This window comes from Hyaena hyaena, unplaced genomic scaffold (genome assembly GCF_003009895.1).
Source record: "Hyaena hyaena isolate Hyena2069 unplaced genomic scaffold, ASM300989v1 scaffold_1015, whole genome shotgun sequence".
NCBI classification, from domain to species: Eukaryota; Metazoa; Chordata; class Mammalia; order Carnivora; family Hyaenidae; genus Hyaena; species Hyaena hyaena.
Window position 1 is genome coordinate 261,145 of NW_024081652.1, and position 19,345 is coordinate 280,489.

The 19,345-nt window shown below is 37.4% G+C and overlaps 1 protein-coding gene across 1 annotated transcript in view; it reads left to right on the forward strand.

Annotated features, from left to right (window-relative positions):
* Nucleotides 1-3,287: 3,287 nt before the first annotated feature.
* Nucleotides 3,288-19,345, forward strand: part of CAAP1 (caspase activity and apoptosis inhibitor 1) — a 52,673-nt gene continuing 36,615 nt past the window's right edge. The window contains exons 1-4 of the mRNA XM_039221807.1: nucleotides 3,288-3,796; nucleotides 9,574-9,774; nucleotides 10,754-10,838; nucleotides 11,808-11,883. Of these exons, the coding sequence (XP_039077738.1) occupies nucleotides 3,491-3,796; nucleotides 9,574-9,774; nucleotides 10,754-10,838; nucleotides 11,808-11,883 (668 nt within the window). The 5' untranslated portion in view covers nucleotides 3,288-3,490. The remainder of the gene's footprint in view (nucleotides 3,797-9,573; nucleotides 9,775-10,753; nucleotides 10,839-11,807; nucleotides 11,884-19,345) is intronic.

The following is a 19,345-nucleotide window of genomic DNA, read 5'->3' on the forward strand; positions in this document are numbered from 1 at the left end:
ATTACCTCCTTAAAGGCCCTATTGCAGGGCATCTGGGTGGCTTAGTCAGTGAAGCATCTGACTTCGGCTCAGGTTATCTCACAGTTCGTGGGTTTGAGCCCCATGTTGGGCCCTGTGCTAACAACTCAGGATCTAGAGGCTGCTTTGGGTTCTGTGTCTCTGGCTCTCTCTGCCCCTCCCTTGCCTGTCCTCTCTCTCTCTCAAAAATAAAATAAAAACATAAAAAAAAAAAAAACAAAGGCTTCTATCTCCAAGTATAAATACATTTGGGGTTAGGGTTTTAACATATACATTTGGTTGGGACACAATTCACCCCATAACAAGGTTACAAATATTATGTTATTAATTTTATGTTTTTATGAGGCCAATATGGAACTCCGAAAGTGCTCAACTTCAGCATTTAACTTTCAAAGCAAAACTAAGGATGGAGCCAGGGTGTGCAGCCAGCTGTTTCCCCAGGCCTAGAATTCCCCCAGCCCTGGAATTTATTTTAGACACTTATAATTGTTGAATGACAGAGATAGGTAGGGAATGTGCAAAGGGAAGTTTCTTTTTTTTTTTCTTTACTTTTTTTGATGTTTATTTATTTTTGAAACAGAGAAAGCACGAGCTGGGGAGGGATAGAGAGGGAGACAGGAACCGAAGCAGACTCCGTACTGACAGCCGAGATGTAGGGCTGGAACTCAGGAGCCAGGAGATGACAACTTGAGCCAGGCAGTAGCTTAGCCAACTGAGCCACCCAGTTGCCGCAAAGGGAAGTTTCTTTTTTTTAATTGCTTTCTGTCACTCGAGTGAAAGATACAGGATTACTATCACTTAGCTAGTGTTGCCCGAGGCCCCATCTTTATTCTTCTGTGGCTAAAACTCCTGCTGAGATCAATCACCCCTGCCAAATGAGGACACTTTTTTTAAAAAATGTATTTTTGATCTTGATTTCATTTATTTTTATTTTTGAGAGAGAGCAGTGGAGGGGCAGAGAGGGAGACAGAGCATCTGAATCAGGCTCTACGATGATAGCAGAGAATCTGATGTGAAGCTGGAATTTATGAACTGTCGGATGATGATGTGAGCCAAAGTTGGACCTTAACCAACCCAGGCACCCTTGATCCTGAATTTAAAACCTGGTTTGTGTTTAAATCCAATTCCTACCCAGCAGCCCACAAAATCTAACCCTGATAAAGCTATGACACATACTCAGTTTTCAAAAACTCACTAAAATCCTATACTTGTCCCTCATATACTCAATACAGAAAATATATAATCTCCAAAAATACTCGCTAAATTCCCTTCAGTTGTCTTCCATTTCCTGCCCTCAGGCACTGCTGAAAATGCAAAATCTTTTGGATTTCTTGCCTCAAATTCTTTTTGAGGGGAAGGGCAGAGAGAGAGAGAGAGAGAGAGAGAGAGAGAGAGAATTCCAAGCAGGCTCACTATCAGCTGGGGCTTGAATTTGCAAACTGCAAGTTCATGACCTGAGCTGAAATCCACAATCAGTCGCTTACACAACTGAGCCACCCATGCACCCAGCCTCAAGTTTGTTCTAAACGTGGCCTAGGATTTCCTTACCAATCCTATGCACTTCTAAACTCTCTTGTTTTCCTCTCCTTCAAAAACCAAGAACTAGTCTGAAAAGGCATTTTTTGAGGAAGGGAGGGAGAGAGAAAAGATAATAACACTGATATGCCAGTAATATTTTTCCCTGTTCCTATATCCTATCTCACCAACATAAATAATTAATGTACACTTATGAGGTTAACACACTGATTTCAGTAGATAAATGGTTAACCTTATTAGCACTAGATAAGAAAATAGTGTTCCAACCAATGATATTGAACACTGTAAATCAAAAGATATATGCACCCCTGTTTACTGTAGCATTATTTACAATAGCCAAGATATGGAAGCAACCCAAGTGTCAACTAAAAGATGAATGGATAAGGAAGATGTATATATATATATATACACACACAAACACAGTAGACTATTATTCAGTCATAAGAATGAGATCTTGCCATTTGCAGCAACATGGATGGATCTAGAGGGTATAATGCTAAGTGAAATAAGGCAGAGAGAAAAAACTGCCATATAATTTCACTCATGAAGGATTTAGGAAAAAACGAGCAAAAAAAAAAAAGAGTCAAACAAATAAAACAAAAAACAGACTCTTAGATACAGAGAACAAACTGGTGGTCATCAGAGGGGAGGTAGGTGGGGTACAGGTGAAATAAATAATGGAAATTGAGAGTACATTTATCTTTTTTGTTTAACAGAATCTCTTTAATGTTTATTTTGAGAGAGAGAAAGAGAGAGAGAGAGAGAGAGAGAATGTGTCCGTGTGCACGAGCAGGGGAGGGACAGAAAGGGCAGGAGAGAATCCCAAGCAGGCTCCACGCCGTCAGCTTGGAGCCCACACAGGGTTGGACCTCATAAACTGTAAGATCATGACCCCAGTGGAAATCAAGGGCTGGACACGGAGCTGACTGAGCCACGAAGGTGCCCTGAGAGTACACTTACCTTAATGAGCATTGGGAAATGTATAGAATTTTTGAATGACTATATTATACCCCTGAAACTAATACAGCACTGTATATTAATTACACTTGAATTAAAATAAAAAATGCAAGTTAAAACTCTATTATCATGAAAAAAATTTAAGGTTTCAGTGTATGGGTGAAATTTTAAATTGGATTAATCTTTCGTAAAAAGAATCTAATAAAATAGGACAAGAAAAACAGGGTGTCGATAAATGGGGACAAAACTACGGTAAGTAAAATCATGTAAATTTTTTAAAGCTGTTCCGAGCTGCATTATTGCAAAACGTAACAGACTCAACAACCTAAATGCCAGCACCTGAATATTAATTAAATAAATTGAGAAAGAATACGGCGAACTACTAGACTCAAAGGGTTTTAGAAGTGAAAAGGAACCATGCCTAAAAATGATTGTTACTGGGGAAAAACAAGGAGGCACAAGACCCTAGGTACAATTCCCTAAAATACACTTCAAAAAAGGGTTCCCCGATGATGATGATAATGATGAGACTTACCCCAAGTTCTCTTTATTGTTCTAACGTTTTAGTGTCCTGTAAAAATTGGCAAATGAAAAATTGGAAGACAAATGAAAATGAACAACTACACCTTTACCTTAATGTGTATTTGTACAGACATTTGAAAGGCGGTACGAATAACGGAAAGAACTTTATGAAGCTCCACCTTGCGTCCTTTGCAGAGGCGCGGAAACCCGAACTCGGCCAGACAAGCCGCGAGACCTCCAACGACGCAAGGCAACCTCTCCCGCTCGCCGAGGAAACTCGGTTGGTCCCGTCCCGCCCTCCCGGAACGCCTCCCGGCCTCTGCGACGAGGCCGGAAGTGACGCACAAGCTGCGACGCCAGTGCTGGCAGTCCGCTGTCGCCGCCGCAGCCGCCGGAGCGGACTTCAGGTAGGTTCGGAGACGGCGGGCTTTCACTGGATGGTTGCAGCAGGAGGATCATGACGGGGAAGAAGTCTTCCCGGGAGAAACGGCGAAAACGAAGTGGTCAGGAGGCGGCCGCGTCGCTCGCGGCACCGGACCTGGTGCCCGCTCTCGCCAGTAGCGGCAGTGGAAGCACCAGCGGCTGCGGGAGTACCAGCGGCTGTGGGAGCGTCACCTGCTGTGGGAACACCAGCTTCAGTGGAAGTGTCACCGGCGGTGGGAGCGGCGGTAGCTGCTGGGGCGAGAGCAGCGTGGAGCGCAGCGAGCGCCGGAAGCGGCGGAGCACTGACTCATCTTCCAGCGTCTCGGGGTCCCTGCAGCAGGTGCGTGTGCGTCCTCTCGCTGCTGCCCGAGCGGCTGCGTTCTCCGACGGAGGCGCGCGGGGGAGCTGGCTGCCGCGACGGATGGAGGTGTGGTTGTAGCTCAGTTAGCGCTGCGACCCAGAGGTTCCATCCGCTCTTGAGGTTCATTTTCCTGAGTACCGGTGAACGGCACACTCCCAAGTCTTGAACTTAAGAGTTTCTGATTTGCTGATCGTCTAGCTCTTTGAGTTTGGCCCCTTGCACTCCTGGGGCAGTCTGTCTGAAAAGTATGGGTCGGGGGCTAGCCTTCAGTGCCCATGAGAGCCACGCTTTACTTCTCTCTTCGTCTTCACCTTTTAATAGATTATGATTAATTTCACGCTACGGGATGAGAAAATTGAGGCTCAAACAGGTTAATGAAGTTTACCCCCCAGTCATAGTTTGTTAATAACACTTAAATTTGAATCCAGTATCTGATTGTAAAGTCTATGTTCTTTATACTTTAGCTATCTACCAGGATACCGCCATTAAAAAAAGAAAAGAAAGGAAGAAAGAAAACATTTGCTTATAAGACAAAAGCCTGAATACCTAAACTTCATACAACACAGAAATAAAGAAGAAAAGTCTCTCTTTAAGTTTCCCCATTATTTGCTATGCAGCTCTTCATTAACTCGTCTTATGGGTGTATTTAAGTTCCTACATGTAAACTTTATTGTGCTGTTGCCCCTGTTGAATAATACCTTATTTTTCAGTGACCGCAGGATATTTCATTTTGTCTTTATTGACGAATGTTTAGGTTTTTAGGTTTTTTGCTATCGGAGAGATAATGCGTAAATGAACTGTTGTACATACATATTGTGTAACAGTTACTTTAGGTTAGAATCTTAGAAGTGAAATTGCTGGGTCAGAGTTGATGCATTTAAAAAGATTTGGTAGAGGGGCGCCTGGCTAGCTCAGTGGTTAAGCCTAGGACTCTTGATTTAGGTTCAGGTCATGATCTGTGGGTTCCAACATTGGGTGTCTTCGCTGATAGCATGGAACCTGCTGGAGATTCTCTCTGTCCCTCCCCCACCCACTGGCTTTCTGTCTCAAAATAAATAGACCCCAAAACAACAACAAAAACAATGAAAAATAAAAAGATTTGCTAGGTACCCCCTAAATGCTTTCCAAAAAAGGCTTCACTCATTTATAGTCTAAACATTACAAAAGAGTATCCATTCCTGCAAATATTCGCTATATCTGTGTTTTAAAAATTTGTCAGCTTAATGGGTGAAATTAATATTTCATGATTTATATATTCTTGATTAATAGTGAGATCGAACATTTTAATATTTTTATTTACCATTGGATTCCTTATTATGTAAATTGGATATAAATATTCTCAGGCCATCTTTCTTTTTGGTTATTTTCAGCCTTTTTTTTTTTTTTAATTCAATTTTGAGCGAGAGCACAAGTGGGGGAAGGCAGAGAGAAAAAGGGAGACACAGAGTTTGAAGCAGGCTCCAGGCCCTGAGCCATGGGCACAAAACCCAACACGGGGCTAGAACCCACGAAGTGTGAGATCATGACTGAAGCTGAAGTGTAGGGCTTAACTGACTGAGCCACCCAGGTGCTCCAGTTATTTTCAACTTTTTATTGATAAGTTCTGAATCTTTCTAAATAAACTCTTAGTTCTGATCCTCTTTGTAAAGTATATTGCAAAAGTTACTACAACTTTATGGGGCACCGGAGTGGCTCAGTCAGTTAAATGTCCTCTGACTTCCAGGTCATGATCTCATAGTTTGTGAGTTTGAGCCCCACGTCAGGCTCTCTTGCTGTCAGCACAGAGCTCGCCTCGAATCCACTGACCCCCACCCTCTCTCTGTCCCTTCCCTACTTGCGCTCTCCTTCTCTCAAAAATATGTAAACACCAGAAAAAAAAAAGGAAGATCTTTCCATATTCCCTTTCCAACCTGTCCTAAAACGATTCCTTATTCTAATATTTTTAAACATTACATCTTTATTTTTTAAGTTTATTTATTTTGAGAGAGAGTGCATGGAACGGGCAGAGAGAGGGGGAGAGAGAGAATCCCAAGCAGGCTTTGTACTGTCAGCATGGAGCCTGATGTGGGGCTGGAACCCATGAACCATAAGATCATGACCTGAGCCAGAGTCAGACACTTAACCAACTGAGCCACGGGATGCCCCTAAACATTACATCTTTAAATTGGGAGTTGTGGAAGCACAGAAACCCATTTATTTATATGCATTTTCTTGTATGTAGCATTTCTTGTATGTAACATCATTATTAGTTTCAAATGACTTAGAAAAATAGGTGTTAACAGGGAGTTTTGTCTTTTCTTTTTCAGCACTAATATTTCTTGTTTTTTGTACTTTTGCATTATCTAAGACTTTTAGTGTAGTGTTTAACAGAAGCAATGATAGTAGACATTTTTTTCCCATTTGTTTTTTAGTGGGAACGTTTTTTTCTTTAGTTTTTTCTTTTGTTTTGGGGGAACATTTTTTTAAATGTTTTTATTTATTTCTCAGAGAGAGAGACACACACACACACAACATGAGCAGGGGAGGGTCAGAGAGAGAGGGAGACACAGAATCTGAAGCAGGCTCCAGGCTCTGTGCTAGCTGTCAGCTAACTGACATGCTAACTGACATGCTTAACTGACTGAGCCACCCAGGTGCCCCTTGGGGGAACATTTCTCATATTCCACCCATAAGCATATTTGCCAAAGGTTGTGAAAGATAGTTTTAATCAAGTTAAGGAGATTTCCTCCAATTCCTAGTTCACTGAAGGTTGTAAAGTGTTATTAGATGCTTCTATGGCATTCTGTTGAGATGATCACATAATTCTTCTCCTTTAATCTGAAAATGTAATTAAAATTTTTTTTTTAATGTTTATTTTTGAGAAAGAGACAGCACAAGTGAGGGAGGGTCAGAGAGAGAGGAAGACGCAGAATCCAAAGCAGGCTCCAGGCTCCAGGCGAGCTGTCAGCACAGAGCCCGACGCAGGGCTCGAACTTAGGAACCGTGATATCATGACCTGAGCTGAAGTCAGACGCTTAACCATCTAAGCCACCCAGGCACCCCTGAAAATGTAATTTTTGATAAGTTGATAAATTACGTTGAACTATCTTATAGTCTTGGGATAGATCCTATTTGGTTTGTTGGTTTGGTATTGTACTCAGCTGGAATTTGGTATTCTTCCTTTTGTCTTATGTTCTTAAGTTAAATCAGTCTATGGTTTTTATTTGTGTAAGTATCCTGTCTGGTTTTGGTATCAATATTATGCTAGCCTCATGGATTGATTTTTGGGAAACTTTGCATTTTGGAGATGTGTTCCAGAATAGTTTATATCTTTTCCTTTTTTCTTTTTTCTTTTTCCTTTTTTTTCCCTTTCCTTTCCTTGCCTTTCCCTTTCCCTCTTCTCTTCTCTTCTCTTCTCTTCTCTTCTCTTCTCTTCCCTTTCCCATCCCTTTCCTCTCCTCCCCTTCCCTCTCCTTTCCTCTTCTCTCTTTTTCTTTCCTTTCCTTTTGAGTGCAAGCTGGGAATGGGCAGAGAGAGAGAGGGGGACAGAAGATCCAAAGCAGGCTTTGCACTGACAGCAGTGAGCCTGATATGGTGCTCAGTCCCTTGAACTGTGAGATCGTGACCTGAGTTGAAGTTGGATGCTCAACAGACTGAGCCACCCAGGTGCCCCAGTTTGTATCTTTTTCTTGAGGGTGTAACAGAACTGGACTATTGGACCATCAGCTGTGTGGGTCTGGTGGGTTTTTAGGGACAGGTTTTATCTATCTTTCTATTTTTACCTTTTTTCCCTCCAATTCTTTGATAGTTATAGATCTATTCAGTTTTTCCAGAACCTTCTAGATTTAATTTTGGATATCATCATTCTTAACGTAAATTGTTTCCATATCTTTTGTACTCTTTATCATGATGAGAGGCCAATAAGCTCCATATTGTAAACATTCGCATGCAGAACTAAAACCTCATTCTAATTTATGAAGAAAAAAAGAGGTCAGTATAGATTAGGTATGTAGAGAAGATCTCAGAATTCTGAATGCCATTCTATCTGTTGTATATTGCATTCCCTATTATTGTTTTTGTTGTTGGTAACAGCTTTATAGAGGTATAATTCATACACCATATAATTCATATCTTTCAAGTATACAGTTCACTGGTTTTGAGCGTATTCATGGAGTCATGCAACCATCACTGTGGTCAATTTTAAAATAGTTCATCACCCCCAAAAGAAACCCAATGTGTACCTTTCAGCTCTCATCCCTCCTACTCACCCCTACCATATTCCATCCCTGGGCAGTCACTACTTCTTATCTTTCTAGATTTATAGATTTTCCTGTTGGGGACATTTTATGTGAATGGAACAATATTTCATTGAATGGCTTTTCCACAATTGGTTTTTCCATTTTTCACTTGATGGACATTTGGATTGTTTCCACCATTTGGCTATTATGAATAATGCTGCTATGAACATTTGTGTGCCAGTTTTTGTGCAGGCATGTGGTTACATTTCTCTTGGATGTATATCTAGGAATGGAATTGCTGGGTCTTATGGTAACTTTTTGAGGAGCTATTTTTCCAAACATTTGTACCACTTTCTATTCCAACTAGCAGTGTGTAAGAGCTCCGGTTTCGCTACATCCTCACCAACACTTGAATTACTTTGTGAGCCATTAAAACAAGAGCTAACGTTCTTTACGTTTTCAGTCTGGTTATCATAGTGTTCTTTAAAATTGGCATGTGTTTAAACCACTTTTAAAACAATTCTGTTAGAAAATATAATAAACCTACCTGAACTATATAATCAGGGAAATTTTTCTTGAAGAAATGCCTTTTGAATTGATACCCAAATTTGTTAATTTCAGGAGTATAGTATGGGGGAGGGGGAAGGGAAGGAAAGACTGTTCTGGGGGAACGGTACATACGGAAGCCTTGCCTATATGAAGTGAAGGGGGAACAGGTTACATTTGAATAATTCAAAGAAGGTTGTTGTGTTTGTAGCACAAGAAATGTACATGACGACCCAGAGAGGCTTTATTACCCAAAGATCAGTGTGAATTCACTGAAAGGTTATAAATAAGGAGGATGAATATACGTACATTTAATAGAATGGAACAGTATACAAAACAGATTGGAGAGACAGATTAGATGTAAGACATCCAGTTAAATAGCTGTTAAGGTAATCTAGGCAAAAGTTGATGGTACTTTGGACCAGGGTTATGGTAGTAGATTTGTAGAGACTGATAGATTTGGGAGATAGGAGGTAAAATTGACAGAAATGTCTTAAATTACTTGGCTGCTTTGAATATGATTAAATTACAAAGCATTTTAAAAGGAGCATAGCTCCTGATAAGCAGTAATATTTTATAATATTTTGCTTCCATCACATTCCTTCTTATGAATTTAAGAAGAATAATCATACATAAAATTTTGGGTTGAGTGACCTACTAGAGTAATATCCTAATTCTTCAGAAATCTAAAATTCTAGGAGATCACTCAATAGTGAGTATATTTTCTTTTTTTGTTTCATGTTGAGTGTGTTTTCTTTTATGTGTCCTCAGTATTATTTTTTCACTTAATATCACCTTACCGAGTTAATTGTAGTATGGAGAGTATTAGCAAAGAATATTGAACAACTAAATATACTTATTAATGGCTTTAGGTAAATAATCTATACAAGCAAAGAATTTGGAAATGTTTAATGACGTACTTGTTAAATATAAGTGTATGACTTCATATACATACTCCTTTATTTAATGGTTCATTGTCTCTTTTAATTTTAGGATACCAAATACCTTCTGCCAACTTTGGAAAAAGAATTGTTCTTGGCAGAGCACAGTGACCTTGAAGAAGGTGGACTGGACCTGACTGTATCATTAAAACCAGTTAGTTTCTATATATCAGACAAAAAAGAAATGCTTCAGCAGTGTTTCTGTATCATAGGCGAGAAGAAGTTACAGAAGATGCTTCCTGATGTATTAAAGGTATTTCGTTACATATATCATTGGATTGTACGCATGTATAGAAATATACAAGCACCTTCTTTGTAACATTCATTTTACTTAACATAAATTATATAATTGGATGTTTTCAACTAAAACAAGCTACTTCAAAAAGATTAAAAAACGGATTTTGGAGAATTGTAAATGGTTTTGTATATTTAAAAGTTTGCCAAGAGGGGCATCTGGATGGCTCAGTTGGTGAGCATCTTACTTCGGATCAGGTCATGATCTCAGTTTCTGAGTGGTTGGTGATTTCGAGCCCCACATAAGGCTGATGGCACAGAGCAGTTTTCAAATCTTCTGTCTCCCACTCTCTCTGCCCCTCCTTCATGCGCTCTCTCTCTTTCTCACAAAAATTAAAAATAAATAAACAAAAGTTTGCCAAGAAAAAAGGTAGCAGTGTACTGTGTTTATGTAAGGAATTTATTGGCCTTTTGGAAATAGTTCTATTAAATGCAGGCAATTTTAGTCACTAAATTAGAGGTATAATAATTCTGATGCTGTAGGAAATAATAATTCTGTGTAACAGGGCACAATATTGGTTGGTAAAAGCTTACATTTCATTAAATTCAGAAATATTTTTGTATATGCTATTCTAATTTTACAGTTATGGAAATAGGGCTTAGAAGATCTAAGATGTTTAGAACAAGCCCTTGAGTATTTAAATCATTAGAGAACTTACCTAACAAATAGACTGTTATTAAAAACATCTGGGCACTTGACTTACTCCTTAGTTTGGTCTTTCATATAACAAACAGGACTTTATTCTCATCAAGTATCTGTAAATTATGTTTACACATTAATTGACTGTTTTTCAGATTTCATCTCATGAAAAATTTATGTGGCTTTTAATTTGTTTTAATCTAAGATTTTGCTAACTAGACTTTTTTTTTAATTGCTGTTTTCTAGTTTACATTGGTGCTGTCTTACATTGGTGCTTTTTTAATGTCATTTTCTTTAGAACTGTTCAATAGAAGAAATTAAAAAACTGTGCCAGGAACAGTTAGAACTCCTATCTGAAAAAAAAATCTTGAAGATTCTTGAGGGTAAGAACATATTTCTACATTCTGGTAACTTATTAGTTAATATTATATTTAGTATAAATTCCAGGTTCTTTTTTTAACTTGAATATTACTTTAATTTCATTACTGGGTAATCATTGAGTAATTTTACTTCTGTTTGTACTTTGAAATATAGCTTACATATCAGAATAGCATTTCAAGAATAGACTTTTTGAATCATTTTCTGAAATCCAGTGTGTAGGTAAGAGCATAAGATTGTACACAGTAATAAAGTGAAATAAAATTATCGAGATAGCTTTTCTTAAAATAATATTTCTGCTTTACATTTTTAATGCTTTTAATTGCCTGTTGCATACTGCTTTTGATCTAATAAGACCTGGATGTAGAGTGGGAAGAATTTCTCAGTTTGCCTACATTTATCTGTCTGCCTGAAGTGTGACTCTGTGACATTACCTGTACAATTTTAGATTTTCAAGCTTTTTTTTTGGAACTGTAAGGATTTTTGCATTAACATTACAAGAGAAGAAGCAGAAAAATGGAGCCTCTGAATTTCCAGAGATAACATGTTTTTTAAAACGTAAAATGGTTTAATGGGGTTACCTGGCTGGCTCAGCATTGTGAACTTGAGCCCCATGTTGGGTATAGAAGTCACTTAAAAATAAATCCTTGAAAAAAAGAGAAAATAAAAAAATTTAAATGGTTTAGTGGAGTTTGTAACTTTGCTAATAGATGTGTACATCAGGGTATAGTCTGTAAGTATACACATACATACACACAAAACATATCTATAAAATAGATCAAGGGAAGGCAATGAGAAATACCTAATAAAGCACTAAAAAAACTCTTTTTAAATATAAGCAATTAAAAACGTCCTCTTTCAATAGCTATAAATTTCTTTAATCCGCATCACTTTTCTGGATGACACTTTGTGTAATGATTAAATTGTTCTGACATTTTATAAGCATGCTTTCAATAGTTTATTTTATTTATAAGGTGACAATGGTATGGACTCTGATATGGAAGAGGAGGCAGATGATGGCCCTAAGATGGGATCTGATTTAGTCAGTCAGTAAGTTAAAAACTTTCATTTCCATTTCAAAGTTTCTTTGGTGTTCCTTCAGTGATTTCTTATCTCGAGAATGTGATTGTTTTTCTGTGTTGTATTTATATAAAATGACCCAAGAATGTAAAATTGATTTGTTTGCTTGTAATAATTGGTCCTTTTGCTGTATATGATCATACAGTTAATTGCTTTCAGGATTAAGATGATTTTTCTTAAACTACTATTCATGGATATAAAATAGTGATGCCAGCTTGAAGCTGAATCACTTCTGTCATTTGGAATTTGAATTTACTACTAATGATACCCACAGTCATTAAGTACTTTCTCTACCAGGTATTATGTTAGTAGTTTAGAGCACTTTAACTCACTGAATTCTTCTTGTAACTGTTTTTTTTTCCTAGTACCTATTAATGTCAGGTAATAATTGTCTCATTTCACAGATGAGATAGTAAGGTGGTTCATTTTGTATAGGTAAATAAAATTTATTGTGATGACAGAAAAATGCCCAGAGTTTTTGGGATGCTAATATAAACCTTTTTAGTTTTGAAAATTTCAAACTTACATAAAAACTGAATCATATAATGAAATCAGCCACATTAACATTTTGCTATTTTTGCTTTCTCTGTTTTTATCATTTTTTTTTCTCTCAAAGTTCCTTGCATTAGTTTGTTAGGACTGCCATAGCAAAATATCATAGACTGGTTGACTTAAAAGTTCACTTACTTCTAGTTCTGGAGGCTGGAAGTTCTAGATCAAAGTACTGACAGGGTTGATTTCCTCTGAGGCCTCTCTTCTTGGTTTGCACATGGTTTGTTGCTGCCTCTTGATTTGTTTGCCCTTCTCTCTGTGTGTCCTTTGGTGTCTCTCCTCATGTCCTGATCTCTTAGAGGACACCCGATTGGATTAGGGTGGCCCATAATAGCCTCATATTAACTTAATTACCTCTTTATTAAAAAAATTTTTTTAAGTGTTTATTTATTTTGGGGATGGGGGCAGAGAGAGAGGGAGACAGAGAATCTGAAGCAGACTCCAGGCTCTGAGCTGTCAGTACAGAGCCTGATGTAGGGCTTGAACTCACAAACTGTGAGATCATGACCTGAACTGAAGTCAGATGCCTAACCAGCTGAGCCACCCAGGTGCCCCACTTAATTGCCTCTTTAAAAGGCCTATCTCCAAAATAATCATATTCTTTTTTTAAAAATTTTTTTAAGTTTATTTTTGAGAGAGAGACAGAGCGAACAGGCGAGGGACAGAGAGAGAAGGAGAGAGAAAATCTCAAACAGGCTCCACACTGTCAGCTGGAAGCCCATTGTGGGGGGTTGAACTCACAAACTGAGATCATGAGATCATGACCTGAGCTGAAACCAAGAGCTGGACGCTTAACTGACTGAGCCACCCAAGTGCCCCCAAAGTAGTCATATTCTGAAATACTGGGGTTACGGCTTCAACCTATGAGTTTGTTAGTGGGATGAGACAGGTAAGCCTATAAATCTGTTTTTTTAAATATGTATTAAAATTTATTTTATTTTATTATTTATTTTATTTTATTTCGTTTCGTTTCATTTTTTAAATCCAAGTTAGTTAACATACTGTGTAGTAATGATTTCAGGAGTAGAATTTAGTTATTCATCATTTATGTATTAACACCCAGTGTTCATCCCAACGAGTGCCCTCCTTAATGCCCATCACCCATTTATCCCATCCTCCCTCCCACCCATTAATTTTTATTTTATTTTATTTTATTTTTTATTTATTTATTTTTTTTCATTAATTTTTATTTTAAAGAGAGAGAGTGGGAGAGCAAGCAGAGGAGAGGGGCAGAAAGAAAGAGAATCTTAAGCAGGCTCTATGCTCAGCATGGAGCCTGGTGCAGGGCTGGATCCTACGACCCAGGGCTTAGACCTGAGCCAAAATCAAAAGTCCGTTGCTCAATTGACTGAGCTACCCAGGGGCCCCATCCATAAATCATTCAAAAATAAGTTGCAGATGTCATAGCAAGTCATGCTTAATTCAGTACACATTTCCTAAAAATAAGGACAGTCTACTGCATAGCCATAATACAACATCACTTTTAAAGAAATAAACAGTATCACTTAAAAAAAATTCAAATGTCCTCTAATATATTGCTCATATAAAATTTCCCCCATTACTAAAAATATATTTTATAGTGTATTTGTTTTTTTTAATTAATGAACTGATTCTGATCCAGGATCCAGTTAGAGTTTATGTATTACATTTGATTATCAGCATCACAAAGCTGAGTTTAAAGGGAAGGTTTATATATGAGAAATAAAAACTTAGTGACTAGCCTGGGAACTTAGTGCATATCTTAAAGGAATTTAAAAAATAACATAGGAGGGGCCTGGATGACACAGTTGGTTGAGCCTCTGACTCTCGATTTCTGCTCAGGTTGTGATCTTAAGTGTGGAGCCTGCTTGGGATTCATTCTCTCCTCTCTCTCTCTCTCTCTCACTCTCACTCTCTCACTCTCACTGTCTCTCACTCACTCCCTCTCCCTCCCTTTCTCCCCCTCTCCCTCCTTCCTTCTCCCTTCTGTGCTCATGTGCATGTGTTCTCTCTCTCTCAAAATAAATAAACATAAGAAAATAGCTTTAAAATAACAAGCCAGAAGAAAGTTGGAAAAAATGAAACAACCAATGTAAACATTAAAACTAAAGAAATAGGAAACAAACAAAAGGATGAATAAATATCTAAACTTCTCTTTGTAAAGACCAGAACATAGATTAACTCCTTGGTATAAGTAATGACATCAGTGGAGAACAATTATAATTGATATTAGAAAGAAAGAAGATAAATCATTATAATTATAAAATCACATAATTATAAATTGGTGTGAATTCACACATAGCATTGTTTAAACAAAGTTGAAACTACCATATGGATGATTTTCTATCAAAATACAAATAAACCGAATTGATTTACTGCAAAAGTAGAAAATTTGGAGATTAACAAAGAAGAAATTGGAAAGTGAATAGGGATCTACTGTTGAAGAATCTCCAAGACAGGTGAATTCACAGCCGAATTATTACTTAATGAGTCAAAGCATGTAATGTGTTTACAGCTATTAAAATATTCAGTAATGCCTTCTGTTGTTATTTTCAAACACATTACACCTGTGTTATTTAAATTATTCCAGGCCCTAGGAAAAGTTATAAAGGTCTTCAATTTACTTTAGGACTTGCATAGCTTTAATACCCCAGATCTCATAAGTAGTGACAAAAAAGTATATGGGAGATTATAGGCCTTCTCACTTGTGAATATAGATGTAAAGATTGTAAGTACAAATTAGGATGTAGAATCCAGGGTTGTATCAAGTGAGTAGTTACACCACTGACGGAGTAGAATTTATCCCAGGAATTTACAGGAAATTTAATTAGAAAGTTTATTACCATAATTTATATCAGCAAATTAAAGAAGGAAAATTATATGGCCCAATAAGTAGATGCTAAAAAGGCCTTTGATAATATTCAGCAGTCATTTCTAATATAAGCCATAGGTGAAAAAGGTACTGTAGAAAATGATTCCGATATGATGAAGGCATTTGATTAATTTTAACTACCCACTTAGTGAATTAAAATGAGGAACTAGATAGCAAGCCTATTATGGCCAATAATTTTAAACATTTTCTTGGAGGTTCTAGCAAATGCAGGTAGACCAAAAGAAAGATGAGTTGTGGAGAGTAATTAATTTTGATATGATAAACTTTGGAAAAGAAGAAATAACAGTATTTCTCTTTTCAGTTTATAAGATTATAACCTAAAATAGCTGAGAGATTCTAGACTTTTTAAAAAAGACTAGAATTTGGTAAGATGGACTACATATAAGCACAAGAAAATCAAGAACTGTTCTCTCTCATAGTAGAAACATCTATAAAGGAAATGCATTAAGGTTTTCCAGACAAATAGGTGTATACATGTGTGTGTTTAGGATATGTATAGGTATATAAAAGAGATTTATTATAGGAATTGGCTCATGTGCTTAATGGATGCCAAGAAGTCCCATGATCTGCTCATCTGCTCTCTGTAAGCTGGAGAACCAGAAGAGCTGGTGGCAAAATACAGTCTTAGTCCAAAGGATTCCAAAAGCTCAGAAAGCAGGAGTGCCCTTGTTCCAGGGCAGATAGATGTCTGAACTCCAGCAAACCAAGCTAATTTGCCCTTCTGCCCTTTTTATCCCAGCCCTGAAGGGATTGGATGATGACAACTATCAGGGCTATCTACTTTATTCAGTTCACCAGTTCAAATGCTAATCTCTTCAGGAAGCATCCTCACGAACACCCAGAAATAATGTTTTACCAGCTATCAGGCATTTATGTGCTGTCACAGGGAACTAAAAAAATTCTCTTCCTACAAATTATAAAAACTATGATGTACTTTCAAATACATTTTACAGGAAACTTAGGAAGATTCTAACATTTTATTAAAGACAAAAATCATCTGAGGAAATAGAAAGCATAACTTTCTTAATCATGTAATCTGTGATGGTAGTGGGTGAAGTTCTTAAATAAGACAAAAAACCCAGATACATTTGGGTAAAGATACCAAAATTTAGGTACATTAAAAAAAGATGCATTTGTGTGAGATTTTTTTTTTTTTAAGTTTGGGAGTTAAATTATGCCATAAATAAAGTCAGTAACCAAACAAAAGATTGGGGAGAAATACCTGGAATCAAGGTATGACGATCCTAATAGTGGTGAAGGTTGAATTCAGGGCAAAAAGATTTATGCAAGACAATTAAGGGCAGTTTATAATAATGTGAAATCAATAATAAAAAAAAGCTTTGTATAGGTTTTATGAGGCAAAAACTATAGGAATCATGATGTGAAACCAGAAGTGCATGAGTAATACGAACTTGACTTTATCTTTTTCATCTATCTAATGATAAATCAACTGAATGAAAAATAAATCAAGATTTTAAACACCTAAATGAATTAATTGATATAGACCATATTCTGTATTCTGAAAACAGAACATATCTCCTGTAGACTATTCACAAAAAAATGTTAATAAGTTTAGTCATAAAAGGTCAATAAAGTTCTCAAAGAACTACTGTCCTGATTTTAGAGCAATAAACTAAAATGAACAGAAAGGCTGTGGAAACTCACTACCTATATATTTTTTTAAAATTTTTTTAACGTTTTATTTATTTCTAGGAGAGAGAGAGACAGCATGAGCAGGGGAGGGTCAGAGAGAGAGGGAGTGACAGACTCTGAAACAGGCTCCAGGCTCTGAGCTGGCAGTCAGCACAGAGCCCGACCTGGGGCTCGAACCCACGAACTGCAAGATCATGACCTAAGCGAAAGTCGGACGCTTAACCGACTAAGCCACCCAGGCGCCCCTCATTACCTATATATTTTAAAACTCAACAGCTTTTAGGTTAAAGAGGAATTACAAAACTAACCAGTTCTATGGGATACATTAAAAGTAGTACTCAGAGGAAAAATTTGCCTTAAATATAGATAACTAATCCCCAAATAAAATAAGTGAACTGAGTATTCAATTCAAGAAGTTAGGGGAAAAACCCCAGTGAAGTAAACTTAAAAACAAATGCATACAGATAATGGCATACTTAATTTTGAAAATTTGCTTGGTTTCTTTGTAAGATAGGATCAAACAAAAATACCTACTCTCATTACTCCTATTCAGCAATGTACTGGAAGTCCCAACACACTCAGTAAAGCAAAAAAAAGAAAAGTCATGTAGATTAAAATGAAAAAGTAAAACTCCCTATTTGCACAAGGCTTAATGTGTTTTATCTGTTGGGACAGCTATAACAAAATACCACAGACTGGATAGTTTATGAACAGCAAAAATGTATTTTTTTAGTTCTATAGGCTGGAAGTCTGATATCAGGGTGCCAGTATGATCAGGTGAGGGCTCTTCCAGCCAGATTGCAGACTTCTTATATTCTCACATGGTGGAAAGAGCTGTGAGATCTGTGGAAAATGTTTTATAAGAGATAGAATCTGTGCCTGGCCGACTCAGTTGGTAGAGCGTGCAACTCTTGATCTGGGGACATGAGTTTGAGCATGAAGAGTACTATGAAAAGGAGAGATATATAATCCCATTCAGAAGACCTCTAGTCTCATGACCTAACCACCTCTAAAAGGTCCCACCTACTAACACCATCAGTTTTGAGGATGTTTTTTCTTTTTTAGATTTTTTAAATTGTATTTATTTTTTTAAATAGTTTATTGTCAAGTTGGTTTACATATAACACCCAGTGCTCATCCCAACAAGTGCCCTTCCCCATGCCCATCATCCCCCTTCCCCTCTCCCCCACTCCCATCAGCCCTCAGTTTGTTCTCAGCATTCAAGAGTCTCTCATGGTTTGCCTCCCTCCCTCTCCCCCACTATTTTTCCCCTTCTTCTCCCTCATGGTCCTCCATTAGCTTTTGAGGATGAAGATTTTGATATATGAACTTTGTGGGGGACACAAACCTTTAGACAGTGGCACAAAACCATCTATCTAGAAACATCTCAAGAATTTACCAAAAAACTCCCAGAACACAAATATGGTAGACAGAATAATGACTTCTCTCCAGAGAGGTCTACATTCTAATCTCTAGAACATACGAAATATGTTAATTTACATGCAGAAAGGAACTTTGCTGCCGTAATTAAATTAGGAATCTTAAGATCTTGTATTAACCATTTGGGATAAGTGTGATCACAAGAATCCGTATGAGGGTAGTAAGAAGGTGAATGGCATCCAAAAGAGATGGGATGACAGAAACAAGTTCCAGTGATGTGCTTGGAAAGGAGTCACAAGCTAAGGAGTGTAGGGCAGCTTCTTAGAAACTGGAAAAGACAGAGAAATAGATTCCTCCTTGGAATCTCAGAAGGAAGCATCACTACCTCGATTCTCCTGTGCCAAGACTCCTTTGGGATTTTTGACTTCTGTAAGAGTAGTCAACAACAGAATAAGCTCATGTTGTCGTAAACCACTAAATTGGTGGCACTTTGTTACAGTGCCAATAGAAAACTAATGCAAGGTACTTGATTAAAATGTAGATAGAAGCCAGAATTACAGATTGGTTGCCTAGAGCCATAGGGAGGTTTTGTTTGATTTAAACATGTAAAATTTCAAATGGTTTCTAGCATTTAAAGATCAAGTGATATCACACCAAAAATCTGTACTTCAGGGATTTTTGAAAAATCAGATCTAACAACTTTTCCTAGGAGGGCAAAAAATTATTTGTAGCTGAGTGTAGCCATTTTTGTCTGGTATGTCTGGTATGTATTTCAGTGTGCTACATAGTGCTTCATTTGCCTGAATGCTTACTGTACAAAATATCTATAAAATAAAACTCTGATTGAAGAAAAATATAGGAGGGCCAAAAGGTTGGCATTGGAGCAAATTATGTGTTTGTCAGTGCCTTATCAACTGAGACATGTACCTTTTCTACCTTTTTATCCTAATTTTAATGAATAAAAATAATTTCAAG